Raw genomic sequence first — 24,765 nt, 5'->3', positions numbered from 1 at the left:
TGTCTACCAATACAGACAAAATTCATTTTTCTTCAGGGTCCCATTAAGCCTATCCTGGGATAAAGATGTACTGCTTTCCTATTTGGTAAGCCTTGCGCAGAAAATAACCAAGGCAAGGCCCTAAGAACAAATTCTGATTCTGCTAGCATTGTTGCTGCTGAACCTGTCATTTATCTCCTGCGACATATTGTGGCTTTTTTACTTGTAAAGAAGGCATGCAAATTGTTCTCACTGAATACATGTAAGTTGCTTGCAACATGGGCATGCATTACGCGGAGAAGCGAATTCATAAGTTCTCAGTTCCCTCAGAAGAAAATCTATGCCCGCTTTTCCAAAGCAAAGCGGGCATAGATCGGCTAAATCGGCATGAATCGGCTAAATCGGCTAGCACAATCTTGAATATTTTGCTTAGGTTGTGATCTATTCTCGTTTTTTAACTTCATTGCCATCCTGGTTCTCCAGAGTCTTCTATATCGTGTACCCCTCATCGCGAGGGTGGTGTCGTGCCTATATGTTGTAGTCTAAATAAAACCGGTAACTATTTTGGCCATCACAGTGTTCTGAAAACAGAATGCCATTTATCACAACTGTCTACAGAGGTAGAGGTAAATAAACTCGTGCGTAGGCAACCCTATATGGTTTACAATGTGCATCAAGGCATGAAACGATATCTCAAAAGATGTAAACACCTTTTTTTCATCGAACCCAGCTGAAGCGTTCGAAACCAGATGAAACATTGCGCCAAATGTTACACGTGAACGTGAAGCCCACTAAAGTTTTGTAAAGTTAGGCTTTCTTACCTTTACATTGCTTAGCGGAGCTAACGCTACGGTCTGATCGCGGTACCCCGGTGGGCTTCCCGGCAGGTACTGCTGGCAACGCGGCACTTTAGCAGGCAGGCAGGCGTACAGAAAGAAGAGCTTTGTTAGTAGCAAAGTAAAATAGAATTCTGTTTAGCAAACTTCAAGCCATCATTAACGCGTCGTAGGTTAAAATAGAGGGATAACATATTTTTATTCTGAGTTCTCCTTTTGGAAAGCTTCAGAAAGCATTAGTCAACATGAATCTCCACTTAAAATTTACCTTCGACCTTTAACGACCTACATCTCCTACGCTATAGCTCGGGACCAGAATGACAGCGAGTGAACAAACAGCTACTCTAGCTTTTCAATGTCTCTCGTGACTCAAACCTACAAATGACATCACAACCGCTATCTGGCTGCTGGAACTAAGATTAGGTTGGAAAAGAGATTCAGTCAAAAACCATCTACTGGGACCGGCAGTTCACGTGCTATGTTTACCAATGTGTTAATTACACATCATTCCTAAAAATAAAAACAAGTTGCTTGCAAGTAAGAACAGCCCTAAGATTTCTGACACAGTTACTGCGTAATTTCCTTTCCTCAAGAAACAAATTTTCAAATTCAATCTCGTCACTTCATTTTTCTAATAAAAACACTGATTGCAAAAAAAAGGATATTTTTTCAATGCTCAAATTCGGTCGTCCCTTGTCATGGATATAACTCGTACACCCTTCGCTATGAGTACCACAACGGCATATCTTTCTCTGTTTCTTCTTGCACTTGCACCTTCCTCCCTTCCCTCGCGGCGTGGTTGAGGTGTCCACCGAGAAGTGAGACAGTTACAACGCATTTCTTTTCCTAAAAAAAATACTAGCGTAACTGAAGGAGGATTCTTTGCTACCGTCTCTAATTCGTGGCCGCTGGGAGGTATAGGAAGTTGCATCTCCACTACTTCTGTCGTGTTGCGTAACGGAAATAAAAATGTTTGATGCCTCTATGTGCAAAGGAAAAAGTAAATATTACTTGCATATACATATAATATCCATTACGTGTTGCAACGTAATGCGTCGGAAGAATTTGACCGCCGAAGCGTGTTCTATGTTATTCTGTCCGCGACTCTGCATAATATGCAAACAACAACAAAAAAGGAAGGCCCAGATTTGGTTCTGATGATCTTAATGCATGGTGCAAGAGTGTAATGGACCTGGTGGTGCAAATATGCATGAGTTCCCACTTCTGTGAATTAAAAACCTATAGACTTGTCCCACGGTGCTCTCTTTGAGTATCCTTGAATTTCAGGACTCCTAGAACCGCAGCTAGTTGTACATGTTGGCGGCAAAAGCATTTTTGGTAAATGGTAGCACAGTCATCATCATCATCAGCCTAAATACGCCCACTGCAGTGCAAAGGCATCTCCCATATCGCTCCCATGGAGTGAAAACTGCGTTAGAAGTAAATATCCATGACAAAATAATAGCGCAAAAGGAACACGAGAGACGGAAAGAGAACGACGCAGACAAGCTCTTGCGTCCGCTTCCTTTCCGTCTCTCGTGTTCATTTTGCGCTATTATTTCGTCATGAACGTCATCCAACTTGCCCAACTTTCGGCTTTGGTTAAAGAAATATCTAATCTGACCCGCAGCATCTTCATAACCGAATTGAAATCTGTACCTGAAAACCTCATTTACATGAAAAATCCAATATTCTAAACCCAAAAGGCAAAAAAAAATGCCGTGTAGAGTGTTTGCAATAGCACGAGGGGTTTTCCTACTTGAAGCGAAAGGTTTTCATGCAGTCAAGTGAGTGGTTTCCCTTAGCAAATAAAATACAGTAGCCTAAATATAAAAAAGTGGGTGTAGTAAATAACGCTTCTCTTTCACAACGGTTGTATACGAAAGCAGACCCCGAGCTTTGCCCAGTTTGCAAGCAATCATCGGGGTTAGCATGTTTTTCTCACTTTGCAACCCCACAGAACGACTAACTTCACAACCGAAAATGAGGAGTCCCGAAGAACGATTTTAAGGAACGATTTTCAGCACATTTCGCGTCTTGAACAGAACCATAGGAACCGCTTCCATATTAAGATGCCTGTCTGGAACTGTACGCAGATTCAGAGGAGAGGCAGATGAAGCTTTAACTTTTTTTTGCCTTGGAGGGCGTTCTGTTAATCAGGAGCCCGGTGCTGGCTGCGAAGTCCCGAGGACGACGGACAAGCATCCCCTTGGCACGGGGCCTAGGCAGGGGAAAGGGCAGCCCAGTGTTCACTCGAGGCTCCAGTGAGGTTCGTGACACGGGGAACTCGAGCACTCCCAGGCAGTGCGGGTTAGGGTCGCGGGTCTGGTGCAAGAGCTTACAGGTAGACGGCGTGCAGGTGGAGTGGTTTGCCTGCCGGTTTTGGAGCTATCTGTCTGTAGCTGCCGACACAGAACAGCTTCTTCTCTCAATAGTGTGCCATGAGGGAAGGTACTGCCAGCGGCAAACGTTTGCGGCATCTGCGATGCGTGACCTAGCCATGAAGGGGGAAAAAAAAACTCAGTAGGGAGCGTAGGGCGACAGCCTTGAAACCTAGTCATAAAAAGTAAACAGGAGACAGTCGGTTCCTCCCTGATCACACCACGTGATAACGTGCAGTGATATCACCGCTGCGCGCGCGCGGAGACCAGGGCCGCAAACTGACGGTAAATCAACCTCCTTGCTGTAGACGCCCGCGCCATGGGCCGCGGAGACGCGCGCAGCAAAACTTACCAACACCAAAACTTTAGGGACTGATTGGGAAAATCAGAAACGGAGGACGGAGTGGCTTCACGAGAACTTGGCTTGCGAAAGCTGGCAGCGTGGCGTGGCGCTCCCTCCTTAGTTTTTTTTTTTTGTCCTCCATGGACAAGACACTACCCGCAGATGGTGCAGCAATGCAGTTTTGCTTCGCTAGGCCACGCATCGCAGATGCCGCAAACTTTAGCGGCTGACAGTACATGCCACGCTGAGCCATCGCGACGAGTACCAAGATCGAGAAAGCGCTATTTTCGCGTATGTACTCCAACAGGCTAGTGGGCGTGAATCAAATAAGCATTTTATTATCTGAACTGAAGCACGACGACCGCTGCGCAAACAGTGCTCGAATAAAATAAACAAATTAACGGCGTTAGTGAAACCATCTGCGGAGAAGCAAAAGGGCTATAAGCATAGCATCTAAGGCGTTCATTGTTTCACTGTTTTGTTCCTAAAGTAATCGCGTTTAGGCGCGGTATGTAAATTGAGAAGGTCGTAAGGCTGAAATCATGCAAGCCTATATAGTGTTTTGAATGCTGACGTAACAAATACCATGATACTCAAAAAACGATTGAGATCTCCCTAAAATGCAGTCAATCAGCTTAGAAATGTTGCTTCAGCATAGCTGACCACAAAAACAGAATCTAGGCGCTTGCATGACTTGTAAATCTCACAGGCAAATGAAGGGCTTCAGCTGTGAGTCATTCCGACAACGTGCTCCAAGTTGTGCTACGAGCCGATCGGATTCGGCCGATGCAGCATAGGCATGGAAGTTGTGTGGCCGGTAATTACTGCGCTGCTGGCGTTGTGCCTCCAAGGTCCCAGTGGTCGGAGCCCACCATGCTGCCAAATAAGAGCGTGATCGTGCAGCTGTTCGAGTGGCGATTCGACGACACCGCGGAAGAATGCGAGAGCTTCCTAGGCACACTCGACTACGGCGCCGTGCAGGTAACGCCTTGTCCCGCCTTCACTTGGGGTAGTGGTCCCCAAGAGAGGGCGTTATAAAAAAAACGGTCCCTTAGGGCGAGGCCACAGGTAAACAAACGCAGATAACTAACTGAAATTTATGGCAGTGTCGATGTTTTCGGGTATTTGTCATTTCCAGCTAAGAGTTAAAGCATATTATTACGGGGGGGTTAGCCCAGCAGCAGACGGGACAGGCCACAGTCAGAAGGCACACCGAGCTAAATCACACCAGCACAAATTGCCACGTCCTCGTCGTCGTCCACTGCCGAACGTCAAAAACAACGTCGTCTTCGCCTAGCAACTATGCACCGTAACAATATATGAGATAACGTCTCTTGAGCCAGTAAGAAGTCATAGCCAACTTGCGTGCCCACCAATTCTGGAGAAGCACGAAGTAACTTCAAGAAATCTAAATCTTCGCCAAAACCACGTAACAAATGAAATTTCTTTCTTTTCCTCGTACTATGGCACAAACAATTAATTGAAGCTGTGATTTACAACAATCTATATACATCCTTAGAAATTTTAATACCCGACCATCACAAACTCATCGATTTCTCACTTGATTGGTTCCCTATGACGAAGCGAATGGGCAAACACGGCTGCAGTTGCCACATGCAAATGAAATACAGGCCAGGACGACCGCCGTCTGTTGGGCTGCTCAAAAATCTGCGCGCAGCCGCTGAATCTCCTCTTCGCTTATCGCACTGCATGGCATTATACTTAGCGAGGCTGTTGGCAACCAACGTGCCACTAACAGCTCCCAAGCCACGTAGCACAATTTCCTCCCGTAAAGAAAGAACCCAAAAGCGAAGAGTACTTACCAGCCCGGACAACTATTTTAGATCCAGAAGGAATTGACAGAGTGTACCTCCCAAATATTTTACGCGCAGAGGAGGTTCCTTAAAAGAACACCCAGGACAACGCTTTCAACATTTTATTTTAGTAAAATCCGATAGTTCGAAATTTCGTGGCTTTGTTGCCGCTTCTCCGACAACTATAGGTGCATTTTTTGCTAAGAGATTTGGATTCGAAGTTTAAAACCTTTTTCCCGCCACTCGGATTCAAACTCGGGGCTCCCTGATGACGAAATAGGAGAAAATTTGTAGCGGAAACGGGGACTCCGTGATTGCTGCCGGCGAGCCCTGCACTACCGCCTAGCAGCAGCCGAAACGAAAACTACTTCCGGCCTGATGTTGAAGGCCTCTATCAGCCGTCGTCGCTTCGTTTACGTATGCTTCAACGTTACGATGGGTCCTGCTCCTGATTCCTACAACGATGTTCTCGCGAAGGACTGCGGCCTGCATTTAAGCAACCTGAACCCTACACAGCGTGCGATGCTTCTGAGGGATGAGGCGGTGGGTCTGGAAAGCAAATCCTAGCGCTGATGAGTGGGCAGCGTCGCTCTCACCGCCGAGCAACCGTCACGACTAATGTGTAGAGACTGGCACGCGCGGGTATATACGAATTCTGTGGATTCTGTAACGTGGAGGAGCGTTGAGCATTAGCTATCCACGGCTCTTTTTCCTTGTCGCAGTCGCGTGCCGTTGCACGAACTTCGTCCGAGGAGCACTTAAAGAGGCACTTGGAGGTAGTGATGCAAAACTATCGGGAAATTGACTGTCGATAATATTGATAGTTTTTTTTAAACTATCGATAGTGTAAAAAAACTATCGATAGTACCACTATCGATAGTTTTATAGATATTACTATCGATAGTAGAATTGATAGTATTACCATCGATAGTATTGCTATCGATAGTATTGCTATCGATAGTATTAGTACCGATAGCACCGCTCTCGATAGCAAGACTATCGATAGTGAGACTCGATAGTAAGAATTTCTATAGTAACACTATCAATAGTAACACTTTGTTATTATGCATTTATTTGCCAGCGATATAGCCAGAATATTTGCGGCACCGGACTGGTTCCACGGTCTTATGAGGCTTAACGTCCCAAAGAGACTCAAATCAAGCTATGAGGGATGCCGTTCTGGAGGTCTCCGGATAAATTTCAACCAGCTGTGGTTCTTTAACGTGCACTGGCATAACACACTGGCACTGGCATAACGTGCACTGGCCTTTCGCCTCCATCTAAACAGAGCCGCTGTGGCCCGGGACCGAACACAGCATTCAATATTCAAGTGCAATATTCAATTCATGCATTTATGAAATATCTTGTGGACGAATGAATTATTTAATTCCACAGTAAAGGACCCGGAGTACGTTCATCGATACATTCATGCTCAAAAGTAAAGCTTTTCTCAAGTTGCACGACTTTGAGCTGTCCGATCTTTGTTTATCAAACTGTCGCATCTTCATTGCAAGATGGTAGTCCAGGAAGTGCGCGGTCATAACTACCTTGTGTTCAGGGCGCGGAAATTTTATGCGATGCTAATCAAACATTTGGTCGATGGTGAGGTTGCAAGCGTGGCAGTGGTTTATCACTCAAAAACGTCGGAAGTATTTTTAATAAAATACTAGATGAGAATGGCAGCTTGATACTCGAGCTAGAGCCTGATACTCGAGGTATAAGCACAAAATTACAGATTACAGGAAGCAGTTGTATATATATCTGTTTATGTATCACATCGTAACGAAGGCATTCGACAACATGATGGCTGGAACAAGAAGAATGAACGTTAATTGCTGTGCATCTTATTATTTATAGGCTCGTGATAGCATGGCATATGCACTGCACATGTCAGGTGCCTTTTTCTTCTGTACGCCGACCTGCATACAAGTTAACCACTTTTAAAGATAACTGGCGGAGTTGTGAGAGCATATATATAGTTAGAATAAAATGGCTACGTCTTTAAACTGAGACGAAAAAGCGGGGCGGTTGAGTTTAAAAGGTAGCTGGAACAGTTTGGAAAAGGTCTGGAACTTCATCCGGACCACAACTTGACCACAACTTGTGCTGGCTAGCACAACACCATCGCGCACTGCAGATGTTGTCTTGCTGGCGTAACCGCTGCAGAAATGCTTTTCGCACACATGCTTCGCAACTAGGACAATCGCGACAGTAACACTTTACCCAGTAACTTTACGTAGAGAATGTCTGCAGAGCTCAGTGACCCGTAGGCTACGAAAACGGGCAAGTCCTGTCAGTTACTCATACCATCACCTCCATACGACACACTCGGGAAACCAACTTTAGGATGCAGTGGATACAGGTCGTTGAATTAATAGAATGGACAGTGCTATATATACCACATCGTATCGATACGGCTATCGATAGTACTATCAATATATTTTACCATCGATAGTACGATAGTGATTCAACTATCGATAGTATCGTTAGTACTATCGATAGAGAGAGAGAAAGGAATTTTAATGAGGGAAAGGTGGAGAGGTCGGCCGGTGGTAACATGGCCCTGGCCTGCTACTCCACACAGGGGAAAGGGAAGAGGAGGAAAAGGAAAGTGCGAATGAAGGCTGATGATGGCATAATACAATGAGTTTCTCGGGTGATGTCTACACACACACACACCACACACACCACACTGGCTGGCACTCGCATCGCGGTGAGTAGACGCACATAAAACTCATAAAACTGGTGTCAGCAATACAAACACCGACACATGTCATTAACCATGTAGGTTGTGCACAGGCGGTCACAGACGAGTATCCAGGCCTGTTTCACACAAAAAGTTGAGCAGGGCCTTTGTCACACGGCACCAATCAGAACGTCTCGTCCTGGCGCCCAGAAGAGTTTCCTCAGAGAGAGGGCGAGAGTCCAGTCGTTTCACGGTCGCCTCCAATGTTGTTCTTTCAGCAGTATAGTTCGGGCACTCGCAAAGAAGGTGTCCAATAGTCTCTGTAGTGTGGCACTGTGCGCAATTTGGGTTACTTTCGATGCCGATCTTGTGAAGATAGTGTTTGGTGTAGGCAACGCCAAGCCGTAGCCGGTGGAGTAAAGTCCCATGACGTCGCACCACCATAGATGGCAAATGTAATCGTGAGCCAGCGTCAAGCTTACAGACGCGGTCCTGTTGATGACTCGAATCATGCCAGTGCGACTGCATTGCCGCTTGCATTAAATGCGCCAACAAGGCTCCAATGTCTGATCTAGAAAAGGCTATCTCAATGAAAGCACCATCACTATGTGCCATCCGAGCCTCGGCGTCAGCACGCTCGTTTCCCGCTATGCCGCAATGGCTCGGTATCCATTGAAACTTTATGATATGGCCGCGGTGGAAAGCTTCGGCTAACAAAACCTCAATTTGTTGAACCAGCTGCTCGCATGCCCTTGGTTTTAGATAAGTTTGTACGACCTGCAATGCCGATCTCGAGTCGCAGAATATAGTCCATTGCTGCGCTGGCTGGTGACCAATATAAAGGACGGCTTCTCGTATGGCTGCCAATTCGGTTGCCGTAGAGGACGTTTTGTGCATGAGCCTGAAACGGTGACATGAGGCATTTCCTGGCACTATCACCGCTGCAGCTGAAGAAGTGGTCGTCACGGATCCGTCCACGAAAACATGCTGGGTGTTAGTATACATAGATGTAATGTATGACAGCGCCAGCTGTTTCAGTCCGACTGTTGGAATGTGCGTCTTCTTTGTTATCCCTGGGATTGTTGTCCGTATATATGGTTTTGGTACTGCCCAAAGTGGCACCTCCGCAATCTGGTGTGGCGCGTAGTTCGAAGGCACCGCATTGCGCTGCATCCTAAGGGCTCTGGAAAAGACTGCATCTGGACGCGCCGCACTAATGTTGGTCAGGGGCTGATGACGATGCCTGGTCAGATGCCGCAAATGCACACGAAGTGGCTCCTGTTGAAAATAAATTCGTGCTGGGCAGGCTCGGGCCTCATAAAATGTGCCCCATGTAGAAGTTTTACATGGCAAACCCAAGCATACTCTTAAAGCACGAGCCTGCGAGCTTTCAAGCACATGCAGGCCTGATAGTCTGACTCCCGAGAGAACGGGTGCACTGTATCTGAGAAGACCGACTACCAGCGCCTGGTACACATGTAGTAAAGATTGCTCAGAGGGACCCCAACATTTTCCTGCCATACACCGCACAATGCTTGCAAAGCTGTCGAGCTTTTTCTTGAGCACAGAAATGTGCTTCGTCCAGGACAGGTCACGGTCTATCGTAACACCTAAGAATTTGTGATGTGTTACGTATGGAACAATTTGCCCGTCGATTGTGACCGGATACCACGCCATTAACTTGCGTGTGAAAGCCAATGCTACGCTTTTAGTTGGCGAAAGTTCAAGCCCCTGACGGCGCAAGTACGCAGACGTAATGGAAACCGAACGCTGCAATCTTGCTTGCACTTGGGGACGCGTGACACTTGATGTCCATATGCAAATATCGTCTGCGTAGGCGGATATCGAAACAGTCTTCGGCAGTTGTTTGAAAAGGCCAATGAGCACGAGATTGAACAATGTTGGACTAAGCACTCCTCCCTGAGGAACACCACAAGCAACATGATGATCTGCTGTGTCTCCTTCAAGAGTTTCCATGTAGACTGTCCGGTTTGTCAAATAGCTTGCAATCCAATTGTGTAGACGTCCGCCTATGCCACATTCATCGAGTGCATTTAGTACTGCATCATGCTGAACATTATCGAATGCGCCCTTGATGTCGAGGAAAAGAGCAGCAGTCAACCTGTGACGGCGTTTTTCATGTTCTACCGTTGACACGAGATCAATTACACTGTCGATGGCAGACCGGCCTTTGCGGAAACCCGTCATTGTGGAAGGGTACAGTTCACGTTTTTCAAGGAACCATTCTAGACGGGTTAGCACCATACGCTCCATCGTCTTGCCAATACAACTTGCCAGAGCTACTGGTCTGTAGGATGCTAAGTCGAGTGGCGATTTCCCTGGTTTGAGCAAGGCCACAATGCGGCTTCTTTTCCACTGCTGTGGAACAGTGGCAGAGGCCCAAGAGTGGTTGAACAATGTTAAGAGGGCTTCCATTACCTGTGGGCCTAGATGACGAAGCGCATTGTATGTTATTCCATCAGGTCCTGGGGATGAAGGATGCGTACAAGCAGAAAGAGCCGCTTTCAGTTCTTGAATTGTGAAGGGGATGTCCAGTCGATCGTCCATCGTGGGGGGAGCACATCGATGCTGCCGAGGTGAAGAAGCGCTTCCGGCAATTCTCGAACAGAAATCCTCTGCCACCTCTAGTTCTTGCCGTCTTTCATAAAGTGCCAATGCACGGAAAGGGTGTTTCTGCTGGGGAAATGTCGGCAGTGCTCGAACGACGTGCCAGATTTTGGAGAGTGGTTTGCGGGGATCCAATCTGCTGCAAAATGACCGCCACCGTTGTTTGCCTAGGTTCTCCAAATAGCGCTGTATTTGCTTCTGGGCACGTCGAGAGGCCCGGAGATCCGAGACATCCTTTGTCCTCCGATATTTTCTTTCTGCGCGCCGACGAATCGCCCGAAGCTGCGCGTAGATCACATCCACTGGAGCTGTGGAATTGGGCGCTGAGATGTTGCGCGTTGTATCTTGCATGGCCGAAATAATACGCTGTTCCACATCTGTTGGATCAGCGAGGTTACCACAGGTTTCTTCTAGAGCAATGCGGAAAGCACTCCAGTCGGTGCAACGTATTTTGGCATTTGGAAGACGGTGAAACCACCGTAGATGCACATACGTTGGTATGTGGTCACTTCCATAAGTTTCAATATCAGCACACCACGTTGTGAACGATGAGAGGCGCCTGGATACAAATGCAAGGTCTAGGCAGCTGCTGTAGGTAGTCCCTCGTAGAAATGTCGGCGCGCCATCATTGAGCAAAACAAGATCTGCATTGTCCATGAACGTGGCGATATCCCGTCCTCGAACGTTCGTAATGGCGCTTCCCCAGGCGTGGTGATGCGCATTGAAATCTCTTACTATTATATGGGGCTCTGAAACGCTGCCGAGTAGCGATTGTAGTCGTAGGGCATCAAATCGACCCCTTGGTGGTATGTAGCCACCTATAATAGAGATTGTGCGCCTCGTTGCTACTGCCCCCAGGAATTTGATGCCGAAAGTAAGTGAGGTCACGACGGACGCATAGTAGTACCTTGCTCAAATGCCCAGCCGCTTCAGAGAGGAAACTTTCATAACCAGACAGTCGAAAAGGAGATGTGATATTAGGCTCACATATTACAAGCACTGGAAATCGGTACTTGAAAATCCTCTGCCTGAAATCTGCTAGGCGGCCTCGCAGACCTCGAGCATTCCATTGTAATACTGCCGATCGAGAGATTCTCTCCTGTAGTGAGGGTGCTGACGACGGTAGAGCCATAATTTTTGACTGCTATTAAAGGGTGGCAAGTACCGGTTCAATAGCGTCTAAAATTTGTACAGCAGCCTTAGCATATGGCGTGTCCACTCCAGCAATTATCAGCCGTAAGGTGCCTATCAGCTGTTTCAGCATCGCCCTGATTTGATCATCTGTTGTAGACACATCCGGCGGACGCACAGGCGGACGTGTCACAGAGCTTACAGTACGCGATGGTAGAGGTGGCCACTCTGCGGAGTCCTCCTGGGTGGTTGACAGTCTTGGCTCTTGCGGAGCTGGAGGCGGTGGCTTCTGCGCGGCAGAGTGGTCTCGGTCCTCCTGATGTATTGACACGTCATTTACTGAGCTCAATTTCTTCTGCCGGTTTCGTGTCCTCCTCCTGGAGCGACGTACCGCGATTGCTGCTTCTCGGTGAGTAGAATGGTCTCTCACCATTTTCTTCAAGATCTTCATCTCTGTTTTCACCTTCGGACATTCCCTAGACGTTGCCTCATGAGGACCTTTGCAGTTGGCACAAACTGGAGGCTCAATCGCACATGTAGGCCCCTCGTGCACGCCACCACAACGCGGACATGCTTTAGTGCTCGTACACGCAGCACTTACATGTCCAATCTTCTGGCATTTTCGGCACTGCACCGGTCGGGGCACATAAGGACGCACTGGGTGCCTCACAAAACCCACTTTCACATGGGATGGTAAAGTAGTACCCTCAAACACTAGTTTGACACACCGTGATTGGCCGAAACGGTGGATGTCAGTTATGCGAACAGAACTTGATAGCAGTTGCACCAAGTCCATATCCTTGATCTCTATGTCCACGTCAGAAATCACACCAGCAGTAGTGTTAAGTCCATGAGCGAAGAACGAGCGGACTCGTATGTTGCCAAGGACAGACACGGTCTTCAACTTCTCCAAGGTGGCCTGGCTAGAGACATCAACAGAGAGGATATTCCTTCTTGCATTAATACGCACTTCTTTGACTTGGCCCGGAACCAGTCGTTCAAGAAGAAGAGTCAAAGTCTGCCTGTTGATGGAGTTGAGATTCTCTAAATCCTCAACAGGCATGTATGAAATTGTGTAAGTGAGAGATTGCTCACTTACATTGGCCTCGTTAGCAGTCTTCTTGCTCACACTGTGTTGGTTAGGCATCTTCGTGGTCACAATGGACTTGTTAGCCCGCTTCGTACGCACACTGGGCCCACACTCAGTCGGGGTTTTGGAAAGCTTCCTCTTCAGGCGCCGACTCACAATCTCGGTGTAGCCACCGTCGAACTCCATGTCATCCGCTCCACGCTTGTAAATAGAGGTGCGTCAGAAAGGAAACGACGCTTGTCCGACAACAAAAGACACATCTGTCAGCGAAAAAAAATGCATGAAAAATCTTCCCGCAAGTTTGATGCATACCCGCGTTCTCCTAACCGAAAAGAACGGGTTGCCATCGTTTTGAAAGGGATGGCAGTGCAGCGTACCGTTTGGGATCCGCATTAAAAAAAAATCTTGGTGTCGACGCACGCACTTTATTTGCGAAACCTACCGGTGATGGCGGCACTTGTGTATTTAGATTTTTGGTCTTTTCTAACCTACAAAAGTTTCGTCTTCGATGAGGCTGCTGTCTCTGTGATTTATGATTGTCCCTGTGATGGTTTAGTCTATTGGTTTGGTTTTTTGGGGGTTTAACGTCCCAAAGCGACTCAGGCTATGAGGGACGCCGTAGTGAAGGGCTCCGGAAATTTCGACCACCTGGGGTTCTTCAACGTGCACTGACATCGCACAGTACACGGGCCTCTAGAATTTCGCCTCCATCGAAATTCGGCCGCCGCGGCCGGGATCGAACCCGCATCTTTCGGGCCAGCAGCAGAGCGCCGTACCCACTGATCCACCGCGGCGGGGCTGTCCCTGTAATGAATGGTGAATTAGAGACCACGGAACAGGCGATACCACATCCGTTCTTGAAATGCTCTGAAACACCTCCCGAGGAGAGCAGATCAACTCGCTCAATCACTACGTTGTGCTGTCACGAAAACCTGAGCCAAATACAGACTAGCCCGGTTATAACGAAGTCGGCGGGAATCGGAAATCACCTCGCTATATCCGCCATTTCGTAATATGCGGACTACAAAAAAAATGCAAACATCGGCATACCGATTTATTGCCTCTGAAAGAAGTCGTCCAGCGTCCCCTGAACACGTCTCGCGAGTGCGGACTTCAGGATTGCGGCTTCCATACCATCCAACTGCGAATCAAAGATCTGGTCGAACTCCGGACTCCCGAGGTACATCCGTAGCGTGTCAACAGCTGCGATGGCCGCTGCGGAGGTGACCGGCTTAGGGGCACAACTAGTTTCGTCGCATTCGCTGTCGGAGACGCTCTCCGCCAAGGTCTCTTCCATGACACTCCCGGCAACTTCTTCAGTCGTCAAGTCCTCGGTTGCAACAAGGTCTTCGTCGGCGAAAACGAAGTCCATGTGGCTTAGACCCGCAGGCACAAGGTTCAAGTCGCTAGCGGAATCCCAAAGCTGCTCCAAGCAGGCCGTCGCGGCGGCAGCATCAGCGGTTGCAGCGACGTCAATCGCGGTAGCTTCGTTCCCGTGACGGCCGTGACGCCGTTCAAGGACGGCGCAGCACGCCACGAAAGGACGCCGTCAGCCGAATTTTGCTCTTATTTTCGCGGAAAAAATCGCCTCAAGGACGCAAAAATCTGTTGATTGGCAGATTATTTTTCGGTTGGTATTAAATCTCTTCGTTATATCCGCTTACGCGCTCTTATTTACTTCGTTAAAACCGGACCCAAAATGTATTGAAAATGCAAAAATGGGAATGGGAAATTGAAATCCCTTCGTTATAACCGCTATTTCGCTATAAGTGGCTTCGTTTTAAACGGGCTAGACTGTAATACACTTCTACACGCAGCAGAGAACCCGCAATCACGCGCGAAAGTTAACGAGCCCTTCCCGGTGAGTTTTTCATGCTCGTACTCGCCTCTGTCCTTCGCACCTGCGTTTACTAGTTGGGAGGTGGCTATTGGTTAGATTCTTTCAGACATCATCCAGCCACCATGGACGCGGCCAATAAGACGTAACTCTGGCGGTGTCAGGAAGCTCCGCCCCCGGAGGTGGGGCCGGCGGAGGAGTACAGACCTTCCAGCGTGCAAAAAGTGTCGAGAGGAGACGGTAAGGTGCGAAGACGCTGAAATTCAAATTTTGACTACACATAAGCGATTTTCGCCTGCGACGCTGTGAATTCTGTCGGTCTGCTACTGACAAGGGCCGTCGGTCTTGCCGCAGACGGCCTGCGATCGAGTTCCGTCCGGTTGGAATTCAATCGCAACGTCGGTGTGTTCGCTCTGCGACTGACCGATGGAGAGCGCCGAGACGGCGTGACGTGGGGTCACGTGGGAGCTGTTGCCGCGGCGTAAGCAAAACTGTTTATTCTAATCAAAACATACGAAATATTGCCTTGCATCTAAAACCACGCTGGTCATAACATCATCAACACATTCCGTGTAGCGTTTCTGTCGCATTCAATCGTCGGTTGCCTATGCGAACACCGAGAAACACGTCCCTCCGACCAAATTCGCTGGGTACGCGTTGCATGTGAAATCAATCAGCGAGTGAGTGAGTAGAAACTTTATTGATTTCTAAGATTTAGCCTGCGGTGGAGGTCTTCTTCAAGTCTTCTCTTCAAGTCTTGAGGTTGCCTCCTTAGCCTTGGGTGGTCCCCTAGTCCAGGGCTCCACTGAGTCTGGCCACCTCGCTTGCGTGTGCTATGAGTGCCCTTTGGGCCTCTAGCTCGCAGCTGGTGAGCCGGCTCTCCCATTGCTCCACACTTGGTGTGTCGTGTTTGTGGAACGATATGTTTCTGTCGCATTCCCATGTTATGTGGTATAGTGTTGGCCTCGCTTCGCACCAAGGGCATGTGGCGCGGTAAAACCGCACTGCGGCGTCACCGACTAGGCCGAACATTTTCGTTCTGGTCGCAGCATGTGAAACAGTTAGCTTAACTCAGCTTCCACTAAACGCATTAAAAGAATTCTTGTTGGAAAACACTCGTGGAGCAGCGGGTTTAACAACTCGGGCCATGCCGCAACTTTATTAGAGCCCCTTTCAGAGTCCAGCTTTAAAATTAATTCTCTGAAGCCTCGCAGGGCGATCTGAGACTTTACCCCTCATGTCAATCCCACATCGGCACCTTTGAGGTATTAATAAACAAAAAAAAATGCGTTTTTTTTGGGAAAGCCGAAACTGAGCGTAAACTTTCAGGGAGTCTTTCCCTCGTGACGTTCTACTTTGTTTTGCTTACCGTTCGTATAAAAAATGATGGGGTGGGTTTGGCAATGGATATGCCTTTTCCTTTTGCAGATGGCACAGAACAGTAGTGCTGCATTGCGTCTTCTCTCTATGTGTCGTCCTGTTGCGCTGCAAAAGACTATGAACGAACAAGCCCAGCTTGAGCTTTTGCTGGTATCCTTTTTTCTTGCACTAATTATTATTATTATTATTATTATTATTATGGGATTGCTGATAACAAATAAAACGACTAACATTTGAGCATGGGCTAGTTGATTCATATTTGGAACATTACAGGGCAGCGCAAAAAGACGGCACAGAACAACATCAAAGCAAAAGGAAAGTAGAAATATAAAAGCAGATAAAGCTTATACAAAACTATAAAACACTGTACAAAATGTTTGTTTCGTCTACGTTGCACATACCTGCGTGTCAGTACACCTGTGTCTTTCTTATGGTTCATCTTCGTGGCCACTTTAAAGCTTTTACCTCTTTGACTCTGCCTTTTGCTGTGATGCTTTCAGGGAATTTTAGCGCCTGGTTTGCCTCTTCTTTAGCTGTTTAGTGTTTAGCTGCGAAAAAAAAGCTTTTATCTGTTTTTAGAATGTCACACAGTTTTTGCTTTGTTGTTCTTATACGCTCGCCTGGTTCTGATCAAGGTCATTCTTGTTTGTTTTTTACCGTTTAGCCACGCTACTTGTTGGCCTCCCTAGTTTTGTAAAAGCTTCATCTATTTTTCATATTTTCACTTTGCTTATTTAGCTTCGGTGTTTTTAGTGCATGTTGAGTGATCGCCTGATATGCTTTGGATATCGCCTTTGGCCGTGTGGACGAATGAACCGTACTGTTCTTCTCCCCATTTTTTCCCCTTTTGCTTCGTGCGCCATTGGCTCCCTGACTGTCACGTGGTTTATTGTGGCTTTATAATGTGTGGGGTGGCTTCACAATAAAGCAGTTGTTAGTCATGCAGCGCCCTTCCTGTGTTGTGTGTGTCTGCTGTGTTCTGTGCGGCCTTTTTGTGCTGCCCTCTAATGTTTCAATGTAAAATGGAAGGAAAAGATTGCTGCTGGAGGCGGCGTCTGCTATATACTAGCGGAAATGAAAGGGACAGGGAGAGGAGAGCAAGGAAGGGGAGGTAAGAGGGTATCGATACAAAGAAGAGACAGGGGTAGGGTCCCAAGAGAAATTGGCCAATGGTCGCGATGGTTCGTAACTCGCCGGCCTCGAGTTGGTAGCCGATATATGCTCGGTCGACTTTGATAGGGTCAGCATCGGGCAACGGCTGGCCAACTGCTGTGTCGGCCTCTGTTTGGCAAAAGGCAAACTACCAACTGTTGGCAAACGCCTGGAAATGGTCGGCCGCCGACGCGCAGGCAAGCACACCGGGCCACCGCTGGCCACCAATCACTTCGGTAAATTTTGAGACAATTATGCGTAATTAGGGCACAGCCTCTGGTCTAAACGCTACGTCATAATCGTACATATGTAGCAGCCGGCAGAATGTTTTTCAAATATACTGAAGTATGACCTTCATGACACGCGCTTATTACGCAGTCGTGGTGCCTGAGAAAATCTAGCCTTAGATTGGGCTACTAAGTTTATTTTTAAAATCTTTTGCTTCCTCTTATTTTATTTGAAAATAAACCGCGCCCGGTGTTAAAGGGTCAGTCTACTCACCGAGATGAGTGTATAAATAATGGCATATTCTGGTAGTTGGCACCCTATAACATCAATAACGAGGGGTCTGCGCCGGGTTTAGGCAGGAATTTATATTTTATTTTGGCGTTAAAAGTCGCGTAAAAAAGTATGGTGGCGACCCCAAACGTTCATTTTGTTCAAGAAAGTGGTAGTCTTTTTTTGTAGAAGCATAAGTGAATATACTACGTACTATTTGTATGCCCCAATGTCAGAGAAACGCACATTTTGTTCTAGTAAACTGTAGAAGGCGTACCGCTCACTTTTTCTGTCAATCACATGAATATTTATAGTCACACGTGCGCAAAACGCAGGCACATTCCCACTTTTAGTTCAGCGTATGCTAGCAGAGACGCAAAAATAAACTCAGCCTATAGTGGCGCCATCTGGTCGTCAGGACGGGAACCATTGCTGTAAACAAACCGACTCTCCACTTAAGCCTAGGAGCGGCAGAATCGTCGCTCTAATTATTAAAATAAAGCAAATTTATTTCTTATATGTTTTCTTATAGGCGAGATGAGACGAAGCGAAAGACAGGCGCCCCATTTATGGCCAGTGAACGCACTGAAAAAGGCAGCAACAACGGGAATTCAGTCCGAAGCGAGAGGTCCGGCTTCGACGGGCGCCGCCATGTTTGTCGCCGCGCGGCGGAAATCCAGATGGTTGCCAGATGAGACTACCATCTCATACAGATGTGTTCCCACATATTAATAAATTCTATTTTAAAATGTTCTACCGCACTCCTTGGAACCACAGCTGGCTAAACGGTAATTTGAGTAAAGAGCTATCGGTTGCCGCAAAGAAAATATGGTCGATAAAATTCAGTAGACTGACCCTTTAACTGCTGCATTTTTTTTTGTTGTGTGCTATGTAAACACTGCGCTTCGGTTTTATTCAGGACGGCTGGCGATACATTAAATTCTTTTAGTGGTTTAATATCGGGGTTTAAAAATACAGCAGTAAGCTTTTTGCCAGCGTTATTATCAAGCTCTTTTGGCTCAAAGCATGGATGGCTCAAAGCATGGAGGAAGGCTCAAAACTACGATTTCAGAGTTTTGCCGGTCGTATTTTCTGTTGCACACTTACATTACTTTCATAATAAAACAGTGCAAAACATTACGGACCGGAGAAAGGAGCCCATACCAACTAGCCCAACTCGATGTTTTATTCACGTTACTTTTATTTTTCTTTCCTTGCATTAAGCAGCGTTAAGCCGCATCATGGCGCTGCTTTCCGAGCCGCAAGGGAAGGAGAGAGTTCGCATTCGGCTAGTTCGAGTGACAGCCTGACAGGCATTCGGAATCGTAAGTGCTTTCAAGATGGCGCGCTCCACAAATTTTGCTGGCATGGTCGCAAGTGGTCGGAAGCATGGTCGCAGGTCTCGGCATGCCTACCGTAATATCTCTTGCAGTCCGAGACATTCCGCGTCAGGACACAAGCTCTACGATCTTTGAATGTGTGTTGTTCGACCAATCAGTCTCGCCCTTCGAGGGCAGTTGCCCCGTGTCTACTGCATATGGGCGGCTAGCGACGTAGTCCGCGGTCGAAGACCCCACTGCTAAAACATCATGGTCGCCGTTGTGAAGACGCACCTACGGGCACGCTTCGAGGTGGCTTCTTCGCTGAAGAGAAAATGTGCTACAGCTCTTGCGGGGTTTCTCCGAAAGCTAGTTCGCAAACAGGTATGCTGCTCTTCCTTTGTTTGCCGCTGACATGAAGCTGGCGGTATCGCATTCACAGCCCTCATTTTTTTCTGTCTTATGTCCACCATAATCGTGTTTGGAGCTCAGCGAAATTGCTTAGCCTCTGATCATATATTCGTGTAGGATGCTTGATTTGGCCGCACACCCTGCACTAGTTCCGTGAACTTCCGCGGCGGTGACGCCAGCTTGTACAAAAGCCTTTTGTTTCTATTTTTAAGCCTTTGTTATTGGTAAAGCCTGGACATAGTTTTTATTTGACCAGTAGTAATCGCTGCTTAACTCTTAATGGGTTGGTTTTAAATAAGCATCGGTTTTCTTCAGTTGAGTGAGGAGTCTGTTTGTGCCTCCGTATTGTTGTTGATTTTGACTAGGATATCATTAACTCATGTTTTATCCCTCACCCACTCTGCCATCTCCCTGCCCCTTAACGTTACAGCTGTTGTTTTCCTTTCCATAGCTCCCGCCCTTGTCTTCAATTAAGTTGAACCGTTTTCATTAGCCTCCACGTTTCTGCTCTGTATGTGAGTACCGCTAAGATACAGCTGTTGTATACTTTTCTCTCGAAGGATATTAGTAAACTGCTATTCATTATCTGAAAGAACTAGCCAAATGCACTCCACCCCGTTCTTATTCTAGTCATTCCTCTCTCGTGGAGCGGACCTGTGGCCACTACCTGCCCTAAATAGATTTAGTCCCTTACTACTACCAGCACTTCGCTGCCGATTGTAAACTGCTATTCTCTTCCTAGATTGAACATTAATTTGATTTTCGGCGTATTAATTTTTAGACTCACCGTTCTGCTGTGCCTTGTCTAAGTCATTGATCATGCTTTGCAGTCCTTCCCAAGACAGTGTCCAGTGAATCGCAGATTTTTAAGGCGTTCTTCATGAACTTTTATCCCCAACTGTTCCCAATCCAAGCATTTGACTGCGTTTTGTAAACAGGTGGTGAATAGCATTGGCAGGATTGTGTCTTGCTTATACAGAATCCGTCCACTACGCTGAGTCATGCATTGACAGCAATTCAAGCCGATTTGACCATGGTTGCCCTCATTAACATTATTGTCATGTTGCTTCAGTCTTCTGTTTAAACGTCTGCTTGGCCTCCCGATACATTCATTCCCACATGACAACAGTATGCAATAAACACCTTCATCACAAGAAACAAATTGCTTCTTGCGGCCAGTTTTGGTGGTTTTGTGCTGTTTATGTGGCACGAACAACCAGCTCTCCCAACAAGCTTCAATTCTGTGTTTAAGAATAGTATGGAGTAGACCTCTCCCGGCCTACGTCATCAGCGCACGTGTTTCTGGTCCGATGGGCAAAACATGCGCCATACCGAGAAGGCTCACATCGGGAGAAAAAAGGCTGCGAGGCGTTTCGAATCGGGGTACAAAAGTGGTGGGGGAGCGCTCGGCACCAGAAAAACCGGTTCAGAACCGAAAGTCGACAATTTTGCCCATCGGGGCACACCTTTTTGACGTCACACTGTTTACATCAGGGAGAGGTTTATTGAATTTGGCCCCTGATGTGAAGCTTTTCTAAAGGTTGTAGCACCATTTGAGTACCTACCTGTACGTCCACAGTAGAAAGGGTGCAAACCTATATCAGTCTCTTGCATTCCTCATATCAAATAGTGTCATGTGGGTGGGATGACAGCAACTAGATTACAGTGTCTCACACTTTGCACATGCCAACCGCAGACCATTGTCTGTCATGACAGTCCTGAGGATACCATTATGTTTTTCTGTCATTTCGTTAAATCACAGAGCGTGCTCTTGTTGACGAGAGGAGTCTACTGTGGAATATTGTAACACATAATCAACAACCCATGACAGCCACTAGGTGTGGACGCTTGTCATTCATGCACAAGTCAGCGCCACCTTGCAGTGGTGCTCCAGCTGCGAAGGTTGCATCATGTTGGTCAACCCTGAAGAGGGCTGAAGAATAAAAGCTAGGAGCAGGTCCAGCGATGTCAAGCTTTGTTTGAACAAGGAAATTTCGGCCTTGCTGATTCATTTCGTGAGCTTGATGAATTTGCAAAAAATTCCACTAAGCGTTTAGATAGTAGAGCCAACATAAAAAAACAAGAATGGTTCTAGTGAACGTGTTCTTCAGTCTTTTAGTCAAGCACGCTTGGCTGAACTTGTGTGCAAGGCAGTGTCGGCATTAATAAAATGTTTTGTCACTGCTTTTGGTGAGTGAGCACCTTCCTCTATTTTCTTTTTCTTTCTAGGTACACGTGGCTGAACCTTATGTTGTTAGAAAACTCTTCTTTGTGACTTCTTTACTCCGTTCATGCTGCTCCCGGGTTGCTCCAGGATTATCGTTCTGATACAAAGGTGCTCCTAAATGGATATTTTTCTCCTCCAAAAATTGTTCCAGGACTTGAAATGGCTGAATCACCACTGCACCTTGTCCCATGTTAAACAAGGTGTTTTGGATGCATTCATCAGTTGCGTGCCACTCACTGTGTGTTGAGCACACATTTTGCAATTTTGCACCACTTAGTCCAGGCCACCATACTTAACGCTTAAGCAATTCTTAAGCGATAATAGAATTGCTTAAAGAATTGCTTAGAATTAGAGATTAAGCAGTTCTCGCCGTCTCGAGATGCCTTGTTGACTGTGGTGGTGTAATCTTCATTAGCACTCCAGCTCTGTGTGGCTGAGGCAGAAGAAGCCTTTTTCCTTTGGCTTACAAACCATCAGCTTCAGTGATGCAAGCTGCCTTTCCAGTAGGACACAAGGAAGCTGGGCACATTTTTGTATTCTAGACCACTTAGTTCTACAATTTTCTTAGTGGTCTACAAACTTCATCTTGTGCTGGATGTTTTCACTCTCTAGCAAGCATATTGGCCTCAGTTTTCAAGTCCATCAGACAAACTTTCGAATATGATGCGACTTTGGAGGCAGTCGAGCAACTGCTATTGTCTTTTAAGGACACCACTGGGACTTGTGGGGGAGTGTCTGGTGTGAACAGCACTTTTCCCAGCATATGCGTGGGACTCTTAGTTTTTGAGTGTTATTTTTCCCAGAATTTGGGGGGGGGGGGGGGGGAATACTGAGCATTGTGTTTGAGCTTGAATTTGGTATTAATTGGATTATTCAGCAAAATGTTCCGGGTGGAGGGGGTATTCTTTTCTAGTAGAAAAGTTTTCTGTAAGTGCCCATTTTCGTGCATTTCATGCAAATTTGGAAGTTGTAGGTTGCACCAGAGAACTGTTATGAAACTAGAGCTTTTTTTTATGTTGTGCATTTACTTTGTCGCTTACAATACCATCTCCTATGTGGCACTTCTGTGCGCCTAAAGCACCTGCATGATGGCCTCACATTGATGGTTGCCTGACTTGATTAGGAAACCAAAGGGTTTTGATTAGTTTCAAAAGTTGCAGCAGGTCTGCATCAAATCAGTTGGCAGCCCCATTTAGTACTAATGGTTCCGGTTTGGTCTGGGAGTAATGCAGCTTGGCCTTAGTGATTGTCAAAGTCGCGATGGCAGTTCATCATTGTTCCCCGTCCTTTATTTGTAAAAAAATTCCATTCCTGCCAGATGAGGATACTTCTGCCAAAAGAATCTTTTTCCATTTAAATCGTTCATTGCCATACACTGCGTGAAGCAGATAAGCGTTTTCAACTTTTGGAAAGCATTTGCTTAATCATTCACCCAAGGCCATTTATCTTCCTTTCTAAAGGGTATGCGGTGGAGTGGTAGTCTGAGCCAAACAGGCAGGAAGTGACCCAAACAGTTATCCATGCCTAGTGAACGTCTCCGTTCAGCCGAATTGCTTGGTGCCTTTAGACGCTTTGCAGGTATTTAAAGTGCGGGTTTCAATCTCGCTTCTGACACTGTGCCTTGGTTGTTCCACCATTCAGGCACCGTTCACACGACGCAGCGCATTGCCCTCCGCCTTGCTGCTGCCACCTGCATCGCTGGATGGTGTCCGTGCTGGAGGTGAGCTGATACTTGTTTAGCGACAGGACAGGGTGACAGCCTGTTGGCCCGAAGCTGGACTGCTGTTGGACCATTTTCATCAGGCAGGCTTTCGCTAAAGCAGTTGCCGAGGTAAGCGTTTAATCCGTTTGCAGGGCTTGTAATAACTTGGCGTCTCGGAGCCCAACAAGGACACCTGTAACATATTACATTCCTTGTTAGCGAAATCGCAGTGGTCTGCCATCGTGCAGCACAGTCATGGATTGGTCAGCTGTCTTGTTCGGCTTCTGTTGCCCCCTGTGAAAGCATGTGCTTTTGGGAACAATGTATCGTTGCTTGGTGAAATGTGCATCAAACTTCGTGAAGAATTTTGAATGGTCTACTGTGAGGCCCAATGTTGCGGAGAGACCGCGAAGTTGTCACTCTATTGTGTGGAGGAGTGCATACGCCTGAGCTTCTCTGCTCCGTTCTTGGAGACCAGTACTGAAGCTGCAGTTGTCGAAGTGCTGAATCCACCTCGGCCACTCTGACATGCTGTCAGTGGCAGCTGCTGAAGCAGGTACTGCAAAAACCTGTTGTTGGGACTGGGCCTCCGAGCCTGGTCACCGTGGTTGGGACTGGAGCATCTCAGCCTGCTGCCTCTGTTGCGCAGAGCTGAGCCGAGAAACAGTCGAGGCGACGGTGAGTCAAGGCATGTTTATGGACAGCATGTACAAGGGCTTTACATGATAGGTACAACGGCCGAAAGCACCACGGGCTAGCACAAAAGACGTGGGGCGGCCCCTACTCGGGACGGGACAGGACAGGTCGTCAGGACAGGATCACTGCTCCGCCGCCTTGTTGCCCAGGTGCCTGTACCAGCTTCGCTCGGTCCTTCGGAAGAGCTTGCTTCTCAGCACCGGTCGTTGATCGTTCTGCATCTTGCCAAGAACCGACCGACAACAGGCAACATCCAACACGAGCAAGTGCCCACTTTCACCCGTCAATACACCAGACTTAAAGGTCATAAAAACTCTGCTAGCTATATTTGTGTCCCCTTTTTGTTCCCTCTTCGACAAGAGACACATGTGGGATACCAGAACTCTTAAAATCAGAACTCGAACAAAGTGTCAAGCACATGCAACACATGGAATGAAATTAATTTAAATTGGGACCTTCGCGATCACTTGGGCAGGAAAACAGTCAGCTGAGGCCACTAATGAGGATATAAATTTTGCACTGATTTACGAGCGAACTTGATAACCACTCGTGAAGTGACAAAATGTAAGTCACGAGGAGGTGGAAGCTAGCCTGGCTTATAATGGACGGCCTAGTGCGACTGCATTTAACTTGCTTCTGACGGACGATAAACAAT

General features: G+C 47.1%; 2 protein-coding genes across 2 annotated transcripts in view; one reads left to right on the top strand and one right to left on the bottom strand.

Moving 5' to 3' along the window:
* Window positions 1-11,814: 11,814 nt before the first annotated feature.
* Window positions 11,815-13,074, bottom strand: LOC149362417 (uncharacterized). Its single transcript, XM_089568299.1, has one exon. It carries the CDS (start codon window positions 13,072-13,074, stop codon window positions 11,815-11,817), a length of 1,260 nt encoding a protein of 419 aa, XP_089424425.1.
* A 6,060-nt stretch (window positions 13,075-19,134) lies between these two features.
* The window catches only part of LOC149362409 (uncharacterized), a 159,067-nt gene continuing 153,436 nt past the window's right edge, over window positions 19,135-24,765 (top strand). Inside the window, exons 1-2 of the mRNA XM_089573001.1 lie at window positions 19,135-19,458; window positions 23,354-23,543. The gene's annotated coding sequence lies outside the window, so the exon portion shown is untranslated. The remainder of the gene's footprint in view (window positions 19,459-23,353; window positions 23,544-24,765) is intronic.

The sequence above is a fragment of the Amblyomma mixtum genome, chromosome 2, assembly GCF_055824585.1.
Source record: "Amblyomma mixtum isolate Tamu chromosome 2, ASM5582458v1, whole genome shotgun sequence".
Lineage (NCBI taxonomy): Eukaryota > Metazoa > Arthropoda > Arachnida > Ixodida > Ixodidae > Amblyomma > Amblyomma mixtum.
This window is presented reverse-complemented; position numbering and strand designations above follow the sequence as displayed.